The sequence below is a fragment of the Falco punctatus genome (genome assembly GCF_963210335.1).
Source record: "Falco punctatus genome assembly, chromosome: 1".
NCBI classification, from domain to species: Eukaryota; Metazoa; Chordata; class Aves; order Falconiformes; family Falconidae; genus Falco; species Falco punctatus.
Window position 1 is genome coordinate 116,417,039 of NC_137580.1, and position 18,793 is coordinate 116,435,831.

An 18,793-nucleotide genomic window follows, 5' to 3' on the forward strand; every position below is an offset into this window, starting at 1 on the left:
TGCAGGGTCCAACAGCGAGCGCGGGTTCCCTGACGCTGTTTCAGCAAAGCGAAACATGGACATATGGAAAAGTTCTGGGGCTAACGGGATTTCAAAGCGGGGCTTGCGGCCCGGTGCAGGGGCTGCCTGAGGGCTCTGCTGGCCAAGCCCGGCTGCTGCCATGGGAGAGAGCAGCCACTGGCACAGCCCAGCTGTGCGGGCCGTGTCTGGGGGTCTCCATCTGAGCACGTCTCCAAGGGTTGGATCCAGATGCAGGACACAGAGGCTGGGATGGGGAGGATGCAGGAGAGCATCACCAGGGCTTTTCCTAAGTGGGTTTCATGTCATCACAGGGATCAGTGCCTTAGATTTTTTTTAATTCCACACCAAGAAGCTACAGAGCAGTTAAATCAGTCAAGTGTCCTTCAAACCGGGAGTGATGCCAGTGTGGGCAGAGCAGCCCTTCCAGCACTCAGTGCCGTGCAGGCCCTGGGCGGGCAGCTGGGGTGATGGTACCGGTGAGAGCATCACCCCACCTTCCCCCCGGGCTCTGCAGAGCTCAGTGACACAGAGCAGGCAGGCAGCGAGGCCCCCAGCTGGGACCAGCTCCTGTGGCCCTGCCCCGGGGGCTGCAGGCAGGCTCCTGCTCCGGCTCATCCTGCACTGCCCAGGGATGCACAGCAGCAGGATGGATGCTGTTTAAACCTGCCCAGCCCCGAGTACCCCAAATCCCTGGGGCTCCGGAGAGCAGGGATGCTCGGGTGTGTGTGTGTGTGTGTGTGTGTGTGATGCTGGGCGATGGCAGGGGGATGCCAAGGGGTGCTGGAGAGATGCAGGGGCCGTGCCAAGGGATGCCAAGGGGATGGCCGGGGAGATGTTGGGGGAATGCTGGGGAGATGCCAAGGGATCCTGGAGGGATGCTGGAGCCATGCCAAGAGATGCCAGGGGGGTGTTGGGGTAATGTCAGGGGCTGCTGGAGGGATGCTGAGGCCAATGCGAGGGATGCTGAGGGATGGCCAGGGGTGCCAAGTGATGCTGGGGCATGCCAGAGGGATGCTGAGGTGATGTCGGAGGGATGCCAGGGGTTGCTGGAGGGATGGTGAGGCCATGTCAAAGGATGCTGAGGGATGCCAAGGGATGCCAGGTGATGCCAGGACATGCCAAAGGGATGCCGGGGGATGCCGGGGCCAGGCCAAGGGATGCCGGGGGTGATGCCGGGGGGATGCGGGGGATGCCCGGGGCCAGGCTCGCCCCAAGGCCCCCCTCGCCCTGCAGAGCCCGCCAGGGCGCGCGGCCCCGGACTACATTTCCCATGGCCGCCGCGGCCGGGGGCGGTGCGGGGCGGTGCGGCGCGGAGCGGGGGGCGCGGAGCGCGGCGGGGCCCGCGCAGGCGGAGGCGCGGAGCCGCGCAGGGGCGGCGGGCCCGCTCGGCCCGGCTCGGCTCGGCACGGCTCGGCCCGGCCTGGCTGCGCGCCGGGCGAGGATGCGGGAGGGGCGGCCCGCGGCCCCCCGCTGCCCGCCCGCGCTGCCTGCCCTGCCTGCCCTGCCCGTCCTGCCCGCGCTGCCCGCCCTGCCCGCGTAAGGGGCGCCCGCGCCGCCGCCACCATGAAGAAGCAATTCAACCGCATGCGCCAGCTCGCCAACCAGACCGTGGGCAGGTAGGGATGGGGATGGGCCCTGCCTGCGCCCTGCCTGCATCCCGCCTGCCCCACTGACCCTGCCCCCTGCCCGCCCCACCGCCCCGATCCCGCACCCTGCCTGCCCCACTGACCCTGACCCTGCCTGCCCCCTGCCTGCTTCACTGCCCCCATCCCGTACCCTGCCTGCATCCTGCCTGCATCCCGCCTGCCCCACTGCCCCTGCCAGCTTCACCGCCCCCATCCCGTACCCTACCTCCATCCTGCCTGCATCCTGCCTGCCCCACTGCCCCTGACCCTGCCTGCTTCACCGCCCCCATCCCATACCTGCCTGCATCCTGCCTGCATCCCGCCTGCCCCACTGCCCCTGCCGGCTTCACCGCCCCCATCCCGTACCCTACCTCCATCCTGCCTGCATCCTGCCTGCCCCACTGCCCCTGACCCTGCCTGCTTCACCGCCCCCATCCCATACCTGCTTCCATCCTGCCTGCATCCCGCCTGCCCCACTGCCCCTGCTGGCTTCACCACCCCCATCCCATACCCTTCCTGCCCCTGCCTGCTTCACTTCCCCCACCCCATACCCTACCAGCCCCCTGCCTGCCCCACTGACCCTACACCCTGCCTGCTGCACTGCCCCAATCCAGCACCTTGCCTGCTCCCTGCCTGCCCCACAGCTCTAATCCCATGCACTACCTGTGGCCTGCCTGCCCCACTGCCCCTGCTCTGTGCCTGCTCCCTAGCCTGACCCCTGTTTGCCCCACTGCCCCTAATTCCACACTTTGCCTGATCCCCTGCCTGCTACCTGCCTGTGCCCTGCCACCCCACCACCCCTACCTGCCCCCTGCTCTGCTGCCTGCCTCACTGCCCCTGATCCTGTACTTTGTCTGCACCCTGCCTGCCCCACTGCCCTTGCCCCCTGCCCATCCCCTGCCCAGCCTGGCTGCTTCCTGCCAGCCCCACTGCTCCTGCTCCCTGCCTGCACCCTGCCTGCTCCCTGCCCTCTTTCTATTGCTCCTGTTCCTGCCCACCCTACTGCCCCTGATCCCCAGCTAGCAGCCCGCCTACCCCACTGCCAGTGCTCCCAGTCCTCAACCTTCCAGCTCCTTGCATGCCCCTTGCCCTGCTGTCCGTATCCTGCCTGCACCCTGACCACCCCCCTGCCCACAGCATGCCCCCCAGACTGCTCCCTACCTGCCCCACTGCTCCAGCGCCCACACCTCCCCTCCCTCCTGCCTGTTCCCTGCCTCCTCCCCTGCCTGCAGCCCAGCCTGCACCCTGCCTGCCTGTTAACCCTTGCTTGGTGTGTCGCCCCCCCCCCGCCCCTGCATGCACACTGCCCCCCTCGCCTCTGCCCCACGCCCTGCCCCCCTTATCCCCTGCTTCCCTGCCCTCACCCTGCCTGCCCCACTGCCCCTGCCCATTCCCCATGTCCCAGGGCTGGGCCACAGGGACACCCACTGTCTGGGCACCCCAGCCCTGGTGCTGTGGGGTGCCCCACTGGCCTGCTCCCCCAGCACCAAACACCAAACACAGGTGGCCCCAGCTGGCTGGGGGCAGGGGGGCACACGGGGGTGCAGGCGGAGGGGCCATGCCTGCGGGGATGCCCGTGCGCGCGGATGCTCGGCCAGGCCCGAGGTTTGGTGGTGGCTGTTGTGTAATTCCCAGAGATTTTGCAGCTGCCGGGGGGGGGGGGGGGGGGGCGGGGTGCAGGCAGAATTTATTTTTTCCTTCCCAGTGCGGCACTGGGGGAGCAGCATTGGCATGGTCGAGGTGTCAGGCTCTGCATCCCCTCCCAGAACCAAGGGCTCGGACCTCCGCTGGCATCCCCTGCATCCCCCCCTTGCCGTGCCACCCATGGCAACTGGGGACACTTCGCTGGCTCTGGGTCCGGGCTGGGCTGGAGGTGGCGGGTGGCAGCAGCTCCTGTGCTCGGTGCCACCTGGGCCACGGTGCTGCCACACGGCCGGCCCCAGCGTCTGGGCACAGGGCTGGGATGGCAGCAGGGCATGGCTGGGGCGGTGCGGGAGCGCGGTGCTGGAGCGCGGTGTGGGAGTGCAGTGCGGGAGCGGGTTAGCAGGAACGTGGTGCAAGAATATGATGTGGGAACGCAGTGTGGGAGTGTGGTGCAGGAACATGGTGCGGGAATGTGGTGCAGGAGCGAGCATAGCAGCACAGTGCGGGAGCATGGTGGCGGGAATGCGATGCAAGAATGTGGTGCAGGAACGCGGTTTTGGAGCATGCTGCAGGAATCTGGTGTGGGAGTGCGGTGTGAGAACGTGGTAGAGGAGTGTGGTGTGGGAACACGGCACAGGAGCGCGCTGCAAGAACATGGTGTGGGAACATGGCGTGGGAACACAGTGCAGGAGCGCGGTGCAGGAATGCAGTGCAGGAACGCGGTGCGGGAGTGCGGAGGGTGGTGTGGGAGCATTGTATAGGGAACATGGCACAGGGAACGCGGTGTGGGAATGCGGTGCAGGAGTGCTGGGAGACTGGTGCTTGCCTTCCTTGGAGGAGTGGCAGGAGGCTGTTTTGGGAACAGAGCGTGTGATTTTGTCCTTGCATCTGCATTGAGCCAGGTTTGCTCTCCAGACACACCGAGGCGGTTTGACACGTCTCCCACCCGTGGCTGGGGGTCTGCAGGGGAGGGCTGCCCCCACATCCCACCACCACTGCGTGGGAGATGTGAGCCGGGCACCGCACGCTCGCCTGGCTTCAAAATGGTGCCACCGACAAGGCGAGCATCCTCCTTCCCGCATCCCCTGGGAGCGCGGGGGCCGTGCCGGGCTCCATGCAGCGCCCGACTGGGGAGCAGCAACAGCGGCCGCGGGGCTGGGAGCCACTAAACCCCTAATCCTCTTAGGGGCTCGCTGTGACGCCGGCTCGTGACGGGCAGCTGGGAGGCTCCATCAGTATCCTGGCATGTCTGCTGCCTGCGGAGCTGCCTGCGCTGCCAGGCTTCTCGGGCTGGGTTTAATGTGGGGGTACATGGGCATCTCTGTGCTCAGCACTGGGGTCTCTGCAGGGTTCATCCTCTTCCTCAGCCTGGCTCTGCTGGTCCCTATCTCGAGTGCCAGCCCATGTTTTATCTCTCTTCCCCACTGCAGAGCCCTGAGCAGCCCTCTCCAGACAGCGGGAAATAGGGAATGATGGATGGAAATAGGGAATGATGGATGGAAATAGAGAATAATAGATGGAAGTAGGGCATAATTAGTGGAAATAAGGAATAATAAAAAGAAAGAGGGAATAATAAATGGAAATAGGGAATAATAATGGAAACCTGGTGTTTTGTTTCCCCTGGGAGCGGCTTGCCAGGGTACATGTGCCATAACCCTCCAGGGTCTGAGGGGTGTCCCCTCCTGCTCATCATCAAACCCCAGTGGGCCACCATCACCCTGCAGTGCCAGACCCCCGAGTCCAGGGCTGGGGACCACCGGGCAGGATGCTGTCCCAGAGCTGGGGTCTGAGGCTGGCCCACGGGGGAAAGTGGGGGTGTTGGAGACAGTTTGCATGGTGGTGGTGGCATCCAGCTGGTGTCACTCCTCCCAGCAGCACCTGGCCCAAGTGATCCGACTGCCTGCCGGGGTGGCTGCGCTCCTGGGGTGCTGGGCCAGGGCAGTGTCCCACAGGACCAGGGGACAGTGGGGACATCTCCTCAGCCACCCTGCGGGGGGTGCAGGGGGAGGTGCAGGGCAGGGTGGCTTTTCCTGCTTTTGGTGGTGCAACTTCCTTGGAAAGAGGCAGCCAGCAGCTGCCAGGAGTGCCCTGGCGGGGGATGGGCAGGGAGCGGGCAGGGGACAGGCAGGAGCAGCCCTTGTCCCTGTGAGGTGGCTGCAGCTGGCACTGGTGTGGCCGTCAGCAGCCAAGGGACAGGGCTCACCTGGAGCAGGCGGGGGTGGGTCAGGGTCAGGGTCAAGGTTAGTGTCAAGGTCTGGATAAGGGTCAGGGTCAAGGTGAGGCTCAGGGTCAGGGTGAGATGAGGGTGCTGAGTGCGTTTCCTTACCTTTCCAAATCGGGTCTGCAGCTCCATTTCCCAGGCGCTGCCACATTCCTCCGCTGCTCCCCTTGCGATGCTGCGGGTGAGCGGGGACCTCCTGGGTGCCCAGGGAGAGCAGCAGCACCCACAGGCACTGAGGGGCCAGCTGGAGCACGGCGCACTCTGCTGTGCCCTCAGCATGCTGTTTTTTGGTTTTTTTTAAAAAATTATTTTATTTAGGTCATCTCAGTAGATAGAAAGAACTGGGGATGCTCATCCCAGCGCAGCCCCATGCTTGGTACCTGACCTTTGGGAGAATTACTGCATCCAGTCTGTAAGGGGCCATAATATGTATCTCCATGGGGTGGAAAAAGGGAAGAGAAATCAGTAAGTGGCTGTAAAACATTCTGAAGATGCTTTCTGCAAAGCACTTGTATTTTTATTTATTTATCCATTTCATTGGTGGCTGTGCCGGTAGGACCTTGCGCCCTCACTTCGAGGTTGTGGGACGACGGGCACGAGTATGCCACAGCACTCACTCCAGCAGCTGAAACAGCCCCGTGAATTTTCCAGAATTGGCTCGATACGGGTTCTCTTCCATCAGGAATAAAGCGGGCGCTTGCAGCCATGTGCAGAATGGCCCGGCTGAGTCCCCAGATGGCACATGGGCAATGGGAGGACACCGGGGAGGACAGTGTTAGCTTGGGGGATTGGTTTTTTTCCTCCTGGTCCTTTCTGAGCATCCCAAGATGTGTCCCCCATCCCAGGGGACAGTGGTGGCATTTAGGGCTGGATGTCACTTTGGTGGCTCTCAGGGCAGATGCTTTCCAAGCACCAGGCTGTCTGCACGTAAATATAAAGCCTTTAAACACCGAGGTTTTATTCTTTGCACAGCAAGAATATTCTGCAAGAAACAAGGACATTTTATTCGGCTTGTATGAAATAAGGACAGAGGGAATAAAAGCACCACCTGGGATTTTTCCAATGGGATTTACAGGAAGGAACAACATGCTTTAAATAGCTGGGTTCTATGTCTGCGCTTTGGGGTGCCAGTGGCTCACTGTCGGCAGACACCCCCAGGCTCTTTTGGCTTTGCCAAGTGATGCCGAGCCCCTCGGATGGTGCCAGCAGCATCCCCGCAGCCCTGGGGATATTTTTATCCTCCTCGCAAGGCAGCAGCGCTGACAAACTGAAATATTCATGTCGTGGGCTGAAGGTTTCGTCCCCACGGCCAGCAGCATCAGGGCCCTGTGCTTTGCAGGGGTTTCTCCACGATTTTCTAATCAGGACCAAAAGCATGGTCAGGGTGCGACCCCGGGGGGGTTCTTTGCCGGGGATGTGCTGGTAGCAAGGAGCAAAGGGCCCCATGCACCCCGTACCGAAGGGATGCTGATGCAGAGAGCTTGCAGCTGGGAAATGGGCAGGAGATGAAGAAAAAAGGATTTTCTGCCTTTAAAACTGTCCCCCATTTTGCTTTGATTCCTTTGATTTCCCAGCAGTGGGCAGAAGGATGGAGGAAAGCTGGACCAGCCTTCCCTGCCTGTTTCATCCCACTTTTCCAGCCTGGCTCGGCCGAAAGTGGGCGAGCTGCCAGGGGCTGAGCCCTGGCACCGGGCCAGCTGGGTGGGCATCGCTGCCCTTAGCCGTAGGTCTGGGACACGGGGACCGTCACTCTGCATCACCCGCCGGGGCAGGATGAGCCCAGGATGCGCTGGAGGAGGCGCTGGTGGGTCCGTCTCACGGCGTCTCGCTGGATGTTGCAGCTCAGAGTCGGCTCCCTGGGGGATTTGAGCAGCGATTTGAGGATATAAATATTTGATGTTTCATTTCTTGTCTGCTAAAAAGGCACGAGGAAAAATCCACAGCTCCATTTGGCCTTGGCTGGATCCTGGTTATGAGCCATTGGGCTGTGTGTCCTGGGGGATGCGGTGGCAAGGAGAGCTCAGACAGCGGCAGAAGCTGGGGACGGCACAGTCCTTGGACCAGCATCCAGCCTGGACTGCGATGCCCAGCGCTCCCAGGGGTTGCATGGACAAGACCTGAGGGTCTTTCTCCTCCCTCCGGCACACGCGACATGCTCAGCACCTTATCCAAGTTGCACGGCTGAACCTCACCTGACCAACTTCACCTCTGAGCTTTGGGGTCTTGAGGACCTTGAATTTTCTGGCGGATACTAGCCTCCAGGCACGTGCAGCGGCACCGGAGGGAGATGCGGGCAGGACCAGGACCGGGATGGAGCCAGGCACCACCCCTGAGCCCACGAGGGATGGCAGGGCAGACCCATCGTGGGAGTTAGCGCTTCAAGCACGGGATGGCCTTGGCTGGGTTTTTGTGCCTCCCTCTGCCTGTGCTCGACCATGAAGCTATTTTTAGGCTGGAGCAAACAGAAATCAGGGGAACCGGCTGGCATCAGTAATTAATAGCAATGAAATACTTACGGGCATATTGTAGCGAGAGGGTGGCAAGGAACAGGGGTGGAAGGGGTATTTGTGGCAGGAGGTGTAGGCAAGGAGGTCCGCAGGCATCGTGGACATGCTCTGCCATGGAGACGCATCCTCACTCCTGCCCGTCCCCATGCTGGGTGAAGTGCCGCCACCGGCCAGACGTGATGGTTTTCCCGTTCAGAGAGAAAACTGCTGCGAAATCCCTGTCATGCTTTGCATTTTGCTTGCTCAGGGTCATATCTGAGGCTGGGGGCTCCTTGTCTTGGGGGTTTGAGCATCAGAGGGGGACAGTGGTGGGAATGCGAGGCAGGCACTGGTGATGGACAGTCCAGCCAGATGGAGATGTCTGGCATCAGGAGATGCTCCAGGCAAGCACTGGCTTTGCTGTAGCTCCCCAGGTCAAGACATTGGAAGCTCATGTAGTATTTATCTGGAAATGAACCTAATTTGCTTGATCAGTGTTGATTTCTGCTGGCAGCAATTATTTTTTGCAGAAGCTAATGCCGGACTGAATTGTAGCTGCATCCCCTGCTCGTTTGCATTTAACTCTCCATATTAATTGCCCCTTTTCTCCCAGCTGTTTGTTGGGACACGGGTGTCTGGGTGCTGACTGAGGCTGAGGATTGCCTGGATTTGTGCTGAGAAAAACAGCTCCAGGCTGGAAATCCAGAGGGGAAGGGGAGGAGCAGGCTTTTATTTGCCTAAAGGAAAGATGAAAGAAAGTGTTGAAAGCTGGTGATGCTGTCTGCCTCTCCAAGGCATGCTCCTGAGGATGTGTGTAGCTCATAAGGTGTGAAGTTTTGGGGGACTAGGGACCAGCCAGGGCAATTGTGGGGGTCCCTGCACCCCTCTCTTCAGTGCTTTTGTTTGCTAAGGCCACTTTGTATGAGCAAAACCCACTGTCTCCAGTTCCCCAGGGCAGGTTTTGTCCCAGCACAGGAGCCCTGGCTGCACCCACCTTGCAGGACATGGGGATGGAAATACCCATGTGAAGAGAATCAGCCCAAAGCTGATACTGGCTTAAACTGGTGCACAGAGCTGTTTTGCTGGTGCCACCAGTTACCTGCTCTGACAGTTGGGCCATGGGATGCTCCAGCCACCAGACCGCCCCTTCCAGGGCTCTGCTGCACGTCAGACCCTTGAGCATTGTCCATGGGTCTGGGGCTATGGGGTAAACACAGACAGGCCCCAAACCCCACCAGGATGTAAGGAAGGGGGGGCTGAGGTAGCTCCCCCAGGACATGGGAGCCTGTGTCCTTATGCCCCCCTGCCAAGGAAGCTCTGGCACCCCCAGGAATTCCTTCGGGAGTGATGATGATTTGGGAAGGAGATGGGTTTGTGCAGGCAGGAGCTCAGCTGCCTCCCACGCGCAGCTGGAGCAGCACAGGCAGGTCCAGGGGTCTCCTGGGCTTGGGGCAGCCATCCCTGCCATGGCACAGGCTGAATCCAGGGGTCTGTGCGACCCCTTGGGCAGCTTCATCCCTGCTCGGCTCTGGCTGCTTGTACAGAGCCAGCAACAGGGCAAGGAGGAGACTGGGGGTGCCAGGAAGGGCTGGGGGTGCTGGGGGATGCATTGGGGGTGCAGGGGAGGGGATGCAGGGTGTCAAGAGGTGCTGGGGGATGCTGGGGATGAGCTGGGAGGATGCCAGGAGAGGCTGAGGGATGCTGGGGATTGCCTGGGAGGTGCTGGGGAGGAACTGAGGAGTGCTGGGGATGGATTGAAGGGGTGCTGGGGATGGACTGGGGTTGCCTGGAGGGGCTGGGGATGCCAAGAGGAGCTGGGAGATTCCTTGGATGGGAGCAAGATGCCAGACTGGAACAGTGGGAGCATCTCTGCTGGAGCCAGACACATTTCCCAGCATCGGTCACATCCAGACTGGTTCCTCTTAACACTGTTAATGGTTTGCTGTCGTGCTGTGGTTTTGGAAACACCTTTGGGGTTTGGGCTCCGAAGTCCCATGTGGTCTGAATTAAGTGCTTGAGAGCAAACCAGGACCTGGGGCTCCTGAATCCCAGGGGATTCCAGTGAGCAGTTCTTCCCGGGGATGGGAAGCCAAGGTGAGAGAGCTGGGGGGTGGCACAGGGACCCACACCTGTCCTTAAGTGGGATGCTGACTGGATATGGTATGGGGAGGGAGAAGAAAGCACAAACCCCAAAGGTTTGTTGAAGAGGAAGGGCTGAGCAGAGATGTGCAGGGCTGAGCGCCCTGAAGATGCTTTGCGAAGATGCTCGGGGAGATGCTGCCATCCCACCCCTAGAAAAAGCAGCAGGATATTTCTTGATCCCCGCTGGGTGCCCTGGGGAAATCCCTAGGTACCAGGGAGATGGCACTGGGATCTCCTTGAGCATCTCTGAGTATCAGCAAGGGCTTAGCACCCAAAAAATCCCCCCCAGGCAGGATGGAGCCCAGGTTGTGCAGGAGAGTCTCCATCTCCCCGGCTGCTCCCTAGCACAGCATGTGTTTTGCCACCAAGCATTGCTTGCTGCAGGCTCACAGGATGGCTCATAAGACTGTATAAGCTCCTGTAAAATCATATTAACTTTAGGCTGAGACTCCAGAAACATAACGGATATAATGGGATTTTTCCTGGTGGTATTAGCAGCATGGAGCTGTAATGCAATGCAATGTCAGTGGAGTACGATGATGTTGGGTTTTAGTCTTTACAAGTAAAATGACCATGTGAAGCGGCTTAGGCTGGGCTTTCTGCGAGTTTGGAGGTGCTGCTTGGTTTTTGCACTCCTGAATATGATTTGCAGGTTCTGGAATGCTGCTGGTGGGAGCAAGTATGGAGGCAAGGGGAATTATTTGTATTTTTTTGGTGCATTCTGGAAAATTAATAGGAAGCCTTAGGTGGGATGGCAGGACGTCAGCAGAGCCACATTGTCAGCAGGACTGTGCATATGTACAGGAGCAGGATCTGTCCCACTTGCAGCTGCTGAACCTTATTTCGATGGTGCTGCAGCCGGGTTGCTGCCCCGGTACATCTGCAGTGCCGGGCTCTCCCGTGGGAGCTACTTGCCATGGCTGCTGGTGACATCACCCATAGGATCCCGGTGCCCTGAGGCAGGAGAGTTGCCCACTGTGCTTTGGCTTTGCAAAAACATCCCGTGGCAGCTTCTGGGGCCATGCTCCACCCCATTCTGCAAGACAGGGTGCGGGAGCAGGGTGATGCCTGGCTCTGGGTGCAGGTGCTCAGCGCTGACAGGACATGGTGCCCAGCTCCTGCTGCCACAAGCAACGCCACTCTGCTGCAGCTCTACCACATGTCTGTGCCACCACTGGTGGCTGCAGTGTGTCCCTGGGGCCATGCAGAGACCCCCATCCCCATCACAAGCAGGAGGGGAGGACGAAGCATCCCAGCTCCCAAAGATGCCAAAACCAGATGGGGAACCTCATGCTCTAGCAGCGTGCCCATTGCTCTGCCATGTCTCCGGGCAGCTGTCGAGGGGCTCCAACAGCCTCTTTGCTTAATCCTGTCTACAAAACCCAGCAAATCTTTTCCCTGACCCCCTCCTTTTTAAAACCAAATCTATTGCTGGCAGGGTCCCCAACCTGCTTAAGCATCCTGGGATGTGGCAGGGCTGGCACAGGTGTGCTGGGGCTGTGGGATGCTCTCCGTTAAAGCCACTGAGGTTTCTTACACTGAGTATATGCTGAAAAGCAGAACAAAGCCAGATTTTTGTTCTCCTGTTTGAAATGTCATTTTTCTACTTCCCCCAAATGCACATCAGAGTGTAGCACATGTGGGTTTCTGGCTGCTGGGCCATGGGGTGTGCAAAACCCATCCATCGGCTCGGCTGGAAAGAGGAGAAAATGTGCTAAACCCATCACTTTTTGGGGAGCATTTTTCCAAAGGTGCAATGAGAGGAGAGACTTATTTATACCTTAAAGTTGTGAATGATTTCCGAGTGCAGAGTGAGCAGCCGGGATGTGTGCCGGTGGTGCCTGCACGTGGGTGTGCGATGCTCGCCTGCATCCCTGCCACCTCCTTCTTCAGGATGCTAAATACATCCTGAACTGGGGTGAGGAAGCAGGGATGGTTGTTTGTCTGTGCTGGTGGGTATTTGCTCTTTTCTTCACTATTTGTGTTAAGTCTGTAGCATTTCCAACCCTGGCCATAGATGATAACAAAGGTGATTTGCAGGAGAGGAGGAGAACCTGAGCAGCCCTTGCTCCTGGGCAGCCAGCGCATCGCTTGCCATTCACAGAGATACTGCAACACATTCATTTAAATCGCTGCTTTCAAAAGTCAAAATAAGTTGGAGGTGGGTTTTTTCATTTTTAAACCCAACTTGAATCAGACACTGTGTCACAGCACTATCAAACTAGCTGGCTGCAACAAGCCTTTTACCATCCCATACCAAGTTAACTTCAATAAGTAGTCAGCACACCTTGCCCCAGCAGTCACCGATCCCTCACAAGGTTTCAAAGGTTCATCTACTGTTTGTGCTGTTTCTTCAACCTCTTCAGGCCAGTCCCTCTGCTTCTTGCCTCTGCTGCATCCTTCTCCTTGTCTCTTCTACCTCCAGGGCACTTGCTCTCCTCCCTCTGCTTCTTCCAGGTCTCTCTTAGTTAGCTGTTCCTCTCCCATCCCCCTTAGAGCTATTTAACTACTCTGCAGGAACCAGGCACAGCTGCACCTTATCCACGTCAGCCAACCCACCGCCCCTGAAGCCAGCCCACAGCTGTATGTTATCAATGTTAATTAACCCAGCTTCATTCCTCTACAACACTGGGACAACTTTCATACACAAACCAGATTTAATGCAGTTAATTTAGGCTTTTTAAAGGTCCTTGGACGTGGTGTATTTGTGGATGAGCCCATAGACCACCCTGTTCTGGCTGGTGCTGCTGCTGTGCTGGACTTGCTCATTGAACCTTGTTCTCCCAGTGCTTACTCCTTATTTCCACTTTTTCAATACTTCACTCAGTCTCTCAAAGCTGAGAAAGCAGCTTGAATAGCAGAAAGCAACCAGGGTGCAGGCAATAAAGCAATGTTTTTAGGAAGGATGAGAGCACTGAGCTTGCATTGTTTATTAAAAAAACCTTTTGGGACTAATGGGCTAAATCACAGCTGCCCAAATGCATCTTGACTGAGGTCATTTTTTGAAGAGAGATGATGCACTGAAGTTGTAAAAAGAACCCTAAGAAAATGAACAAATGATCCAGAGTGTGATAGTTTAAATAAGCCTGAGCAGATCTGGTGAGGCACAGCCACAGGGGCTTTGCGGGCAGGGATGCTGCAGATCTGTGCATGGCTGAGGAGGGTCTTGCAGCGAGTTCGTGTCTCCTTCTGCATCCTTAGTGCTCCTCACTAGCGAAGACAGCAGATGACACGAGCTCTGGAGCGGTAAATCCAGCTCTGACGAGCAGCGGGAGGGTTATGGTGAAGCCCCGGGCAGCAGCTGCCGCCACAGATTCAGTCGGCTGCGTTGGACCGAAAGGCTCAGTCGTGCGGATGGGTTGTGTCCTTGAAATCCATGGGGCTGAGGGTGTGCCAGAGCCCGGCATGGCCCAGGGAGCTGCTTTCGTGTGTAGACACACACCTCCCTCTGCGGAACTGCCCACATCCTCCTGGGAATTCAGCATCCCTGTTTTGCTGGAGATAATGGGAAAATAAGGGGGAGATTGGGGTGGACCATGAATTGGTGTGGGACGTGGCATGCTCACAGTGAGCTGTGAAGATGCTCCATCCTTTGCTTATTTAGGAGATGAGGTGATGGCTGGCGGGACCAGAGAACTTTAAATCACCAGCTGCATCCCGATGGGAAAGTACATTCAGCTGTGCCCGGTACTGCGGCGTGCAGCCTGGGCGCTGCCGCCTGCGCTGGAGCCTTCGCCAACACTTCATGTTCTTTCTTGTCTTGCAGGGCTGAGAAGACAGAGGTTTTGAGTGAAGATCTCCTGCAGGTGAGGTCCTCTGCAGCTGGTCCGACCCATGCCCAGGGTGCCCATGGGTGCCCAGCCACCCACCCGTGGGTGCTGGATGCGGCAGCAGCTCCATGCCACTCGGTGCCGCGGTGTCCCGCAGCAATGAGATGGGCTGGGAGGAGGAGGAGGGGGTTGGGAGCGTGGGAAGCGGCACTATCTCCCTCCCACGTGCCCTCCCAGCCCGCTCCCAGCCTGGTTTTCAGGTCAGCTGGAATCGGATCCAGTCTTGTCTCCACCAGGATGGCAACCTGATACACCGGCCAGATTGCAGGTGCCTGCATCTCTGTCTCTGATGCAAAACCTGCCCTGGGGACGGGACATGTGACAGCAGGGGACAGTCCCCAAAGCTGAGGGGTTGGGCTTCCCTGAAGATGAGGAGTTGGGAGACTTCAGCAAAACAGCTTGAGCCAAAAACCTCACATCGTGCCTTGGAGCATCGGCTGTGATGCTCGGGTCACAATCTCTCGGGGACATCTCATCTTGGTGCTCTTTGGTCCGGGAGCAGGGCTTTCTGCCCCCCAGGGAAGGGGGCAACTGAGCAGGTGCCAGCAAAGGGATGTGTATTCACAAATCCATCACTGAATTTGTGAGGTTTCTAACTCACATTCTTTAAATCATCACCTGTAACTTGGGCACCGATGGGTCAATCAGCTGCCCAGCCCTTGGGGAGGGAGCTCTCCCCTCTTCCCCCATCACAGCATGGGCATCCCCTGGCATCAGCCAGTCCGGCTGCTGCTGGAGCCACTTAAAAACCTGTTTGTGGGGGAAGCTGATGTATTTACACCTTCCAGCTTGGGAATTCGGTCTGTGCCATTGCTATCAGGTAGCAGATTCAGCAGAAAAAAGCAGAACCTGTGTGCAAGGATGCTGGTGGCAGGAGACAGCGACCTGCAGGCAGCAGTGCTGCCCAGTGCCATTTAGCTCTTTCTGGCCGCCGTGTCCTGCCTATGTGTTGGCTTCGCTTGCAACTAATGGTGATGCTCCCTGCACACGTCAGGCTTCAGCGAGCCGGGTGTTAGCCAAAAACGTGAGCAGGGTTTGAGTGAGCCATCACTAAAGGGGTAAGGTGAAACTGTGCTGGAAGAGGGTGGAATGGAGCTCTGTTTGCAAACGTCCTGGCCGAGTGCATCAGTTAATCCCTCCCATGGCTGCTTGCTACTTTACTGGGCATTTAGCAGTGTCTCCGTCGTGGCTGGGACCAGCCTGACCCATGCAGGGGGGAGCGAGGTTGGTCTCCACTTGCACCAGCACTGGTGAGGAGTCCAGCAGCAGCGTGGGCTCCCGGGGCGCTGGTGGGTTTGCTCTTCAGCAGCACTGTCCTCACAGTGTGCACCCCCACGAGTCAGTCCCCAGCCTTCAGGATTTGGGTTTTTTTTCCTTTCTTCACCGCCAGTGCTGGTGGCCAGGACAGGCAGGGTGCGGCGGCGCCGTGCTGCTCAGTCCCCATCGGCAGCTGAGCGGGTTGGAGCAGAGGGGAACTGAGCACTGCCCACACCCAGCAGCCAGAGGGAACATCAATAATGAAACTTTTTTCTGTCTATTTTAAATTCTGGTGTTTCTCCTTGCAAGTTCTGAGGTCTCCATGGCCCCTTGGCACTGAGAGCCAGACCCTGCTCTTACAGCCACCCGGTGACATCCTGGCACTAGGTAGCATCTGTGCCGTCACCGCTGAGGGCATGTCTGGCTTCAACAACATCACACGGGGGATTTCTACACCCTTTGGAGATAATTCAGTGGGGAGAGTGGTCGGTGCCATCTTGTCTGGGTGTCCCAAGAGTCCCAAGAGTTCATGGGGGTCTGTCTCCAGGGGTGGTGGGGAGCCCAGACCCTCCGGGGCGTTGTATCTAATTGCCTCCACTTTGCCTCATCTAGATGGGTGTGCACCCACATAAGTGCCTTTGAGAACATCATACCCCTTCCTTGCAACATACACACGGACCTGTGTGTGTATATGTATATATGAAATGTATATCATTTATGTAATTTATATATTTTAAATAGATATACACACATCTGCATATATGTGAAGGGAACATGTATATATTGCAGGGATGGCAGAGGCTGCTCTACCTTTGCCAGGCATCCTGGAAATCTATTTATTTATATATTTATATAATATTTATATATATTATTGTATATAGTATATAGTATTAGTAATATATATATCATTATAGTGGTGGAGGGAGGCTCAGGTTGAGTGCCAGGCTGCCATGAGATGCCTCTTGCCTCAAGGACTTGCCGCAGGCTGGGCGCTTCTCCTGGGTAGCGGGTATTTCTTCTTTTTTCCCCAGGTCATTTCCCAAGATTTTGAGCTTTAGGGAATATTTCTCTTTTTCCAGATGATTTCCTGAAATTTTGAGATTTCCAGGTTTTCCCCGCATCTCTCAGCTTTGGTTTTCACCAGATCTTGGGTGCTTATATTTAATGACTCATCTTGCTGAGTTTTGGGATGAACTGCTTAACTTAATCAACGCAGAGGCAAATAAGGCAATTTTCAGCCCCAAGTTAGAGTGTTAGAGCTAAGGTGGGGCAGCATCGGCTTGGTGAGACCTTCTCCTGCTTAAGGCATCCCTGCCCTAGGAAGAGGTTTGGCTCCTGGGCTGTTGAATCTGATGCTGCAGCAATTAAAATCGCTTTGATTGAAAAGCAGGAGGTCCCTTACATCCCTGCGTGGTGGGTGCATGACCAGGCGGGATACCCCGGTGATGGGCACTACTGCATCCGCAGGTGGAGAAGCGCCTGGAGCTGGTGAAGCAGGTCTCCCACAGCACCCACAAGAAGCTGACGGCATGTCTGCAGGGTCAGCAAGGCGTGGATGCGGACAAGCGCTCGGTGAGGCTTTGGCAGGGCTCGGAGGATGCCGGGCAGGGGGCGGCGGGGCAGCAGGGTGGGAAACGCAACCCTCTCGTTGCAGAAGAAGCTGCCGCTGACAACGCTGGCACAGTGCTTGATGGAGGGATCGGCTGTGCTGGGCGACGACTCCCTGCTGGGGTAAGGGGGGCCCGGGTCTCCCCCGGCACTCCGCCACTGCCGGCATGCTGCAGGGATGCTGGGATGCAGCTGCCAGAGGAATGGCGGCAGTTTCTTATCCATGATGCTGGATAATGGGGTGGGGGGGGATGGTTCACAGCAGTGTCAGAGGGGCTGGGTGCTTGTGTGATTGCTGTAGTCCAGGAGTTTCCTTTGTTCTCCTTGTGATGAGCTGGGATCCTTCAGTCATGCAGTATACAACGTAAAATATAGATGTATCTTGAGAAACTCCGTGCAGTTTCAAACTATAAGTGGTACAATAGTTTAAGGAATGAGATTTCCCTAACACCTAGGGTGCCCACAGTCCCTGGGCTGCCACGGACCCTCCAGCCCTCTGCCAAGGAGGGGCTTTGGGTGACCATCACCTACCGCGATGGGTGCGGGGTGGCTGCCAGTTGCCCACCACCGGCCCCCGTGGTGCCCAGCACTGCCTGTGCCCTTGCAGAAAGATGTTGCGGCTCTGCGGGGAGGCAGAGGACAAGCTGGCTCAGGAGCTCATCCACTTCGAGCTGCAGGTGGAGAGGGATGTCATCGAGCCCCTCTTCGTGCTGGCTGAGGTGAGCGGCGGGCAGGGGTGTCACTGCGACAGGGTGTCACCGTGCTAGGGACTTGCATCCCAACCAAGCCTGGGGGAAAGCGGGGTTTCACCGCTTCAGCGGTGTATTTGGTTCCTGGCCCCTGCAGGAGACCATTGCCCTTTGAGATGTTTGCTGATTGCTTTAATTGGCAGGCAGTATTTGCACAATCCCCTGGGCTGGCTGCTGGGGTGATGTCCTGCCTGGCTCCTTCACCCGCTCGTGCTGCTCTTGCTTTTTTCTGCCTTTCCTGAAAGCAAAGGTGTTAACACTCATATTTCTGACCCATTTTCCAAGTTCCAAACACATATCCTTGTGGTTTAGGATTTCTCTTTTTAATTCCTTTTCCCCCCTGCTGCCAACTTTGTTTTTCAATTTTACCCAATGCTTCCCCCACACACACACTTTTACATCTAGCAAAATGTCCTTGACTTAGTTCTGATTTTATCTTTTGCAGCAGAAACAAGAGCTTTATCGCACTGCTGGTGTTCAGGGCTTTCAGCCGTTACCAAATCCTGTGGCAAACATGCCGGTGCACGGGAGGCTTTGCCTCGCCATCCCCCAAAACCCATTTCTTGCCTTTGTCCAGCTCCCCAGTGCCGGAGGCTTTGATACCCCAAGGATGCTCCGCTCAGGGATGCGGGTTCTGCTGTCAGGGCTGTTGTGGGGTGGCACAGCCTGGGTGGGGACACAAAGAAGGGACGAGCTGTGTCATCTCCCTAATGATGTTAAAATAAGGAGTTGCATCCTTATCTGCCCAGCTTGCACCAGCCTAAGCTCCCAGCGTTGCAGTCAAGTATGACCTGCCTCGGACACCTCCCTGGGGTGTTTATCTCCTCCCGTTCCTGTGTGTTGCTGCAGGTGGAAATCCCAAATATCCAAAAGCAGAGGAAGCACTTGGCAAAGCTCGTGCTGGACATGGACTCTTCCAGGACACGGTAGGAAGCAGCTTCAAAGCTGCTTTACAAAAAAATAAAATTCCCAAGTGATGGGTAGTGCCAGGGAGGGCACATCCCAGAGCCCTGCTGTCACGACTCCCTTGGGACAGTACGTCTTGGCCCTGTCACCATGTGCCTTGTGTCAAGCTCTGCAACGAGCCACAATTTCTGCTCTTGTCTGCAGAATCCACAGATCCCTTTTTCCTTGCCTGCCCTCTGCAGAAGAGACTCTTCTTTTCTGCCACAAATAATTTTTTTTTTCTCTTTTCCCTGACTGGGTGAGT

At 57.4% G+C, this 18,793-nt stretch overlaps 1 protein-coding gene across 14 annotated transcripts in view; it reads left to right on the forward strand.

Annotated features, from left to right (window-relative positions):
• Positions 1-785: 785 nt before the first annotated feature.
• The window catches only part of ARHGAP44 (Rho GTPase activating protein 44), a 33,001-nt gene continuing 14,993 nt past the window's right edge, over positions 786-18,793 (forward strand). For 13 of the 14 annotated variants that reach the window (XR_013924083.1, XR_013924084.1, XM_080367076.1 and 10 more), the window contains exons 1-6: positions 786-1,637; positions 13,906-13,945; positions 16,694-16,798; positions 16,881-16,957; positions 17,442-17,553; positions 18,433-18,509. Coding sequence is in view for 12 of the 14 variants with exons in the window: in XM_080367076.1 (XP_080223202.1) it covers positions 1,585-1,637; positions 13,906-13,945; positions 16,694-16,798; positions 16,881-16,957; positions 17,442-17,553; positions 18,433-18,509 (464 nt within the window). In the remaining 2 variants the exon portion in view is untranslated. Of the gene's footprint in view, positions 1,638-13,901; positions 13,946-16,693; positions 16,799-16,880; positions 16,958-17,441; positions 17,554-18,432; positions 18,510-18,793 lie in introns of those variants that run through there. The other variant, XM_080367078.1, reaches the window with a different exon arrangement.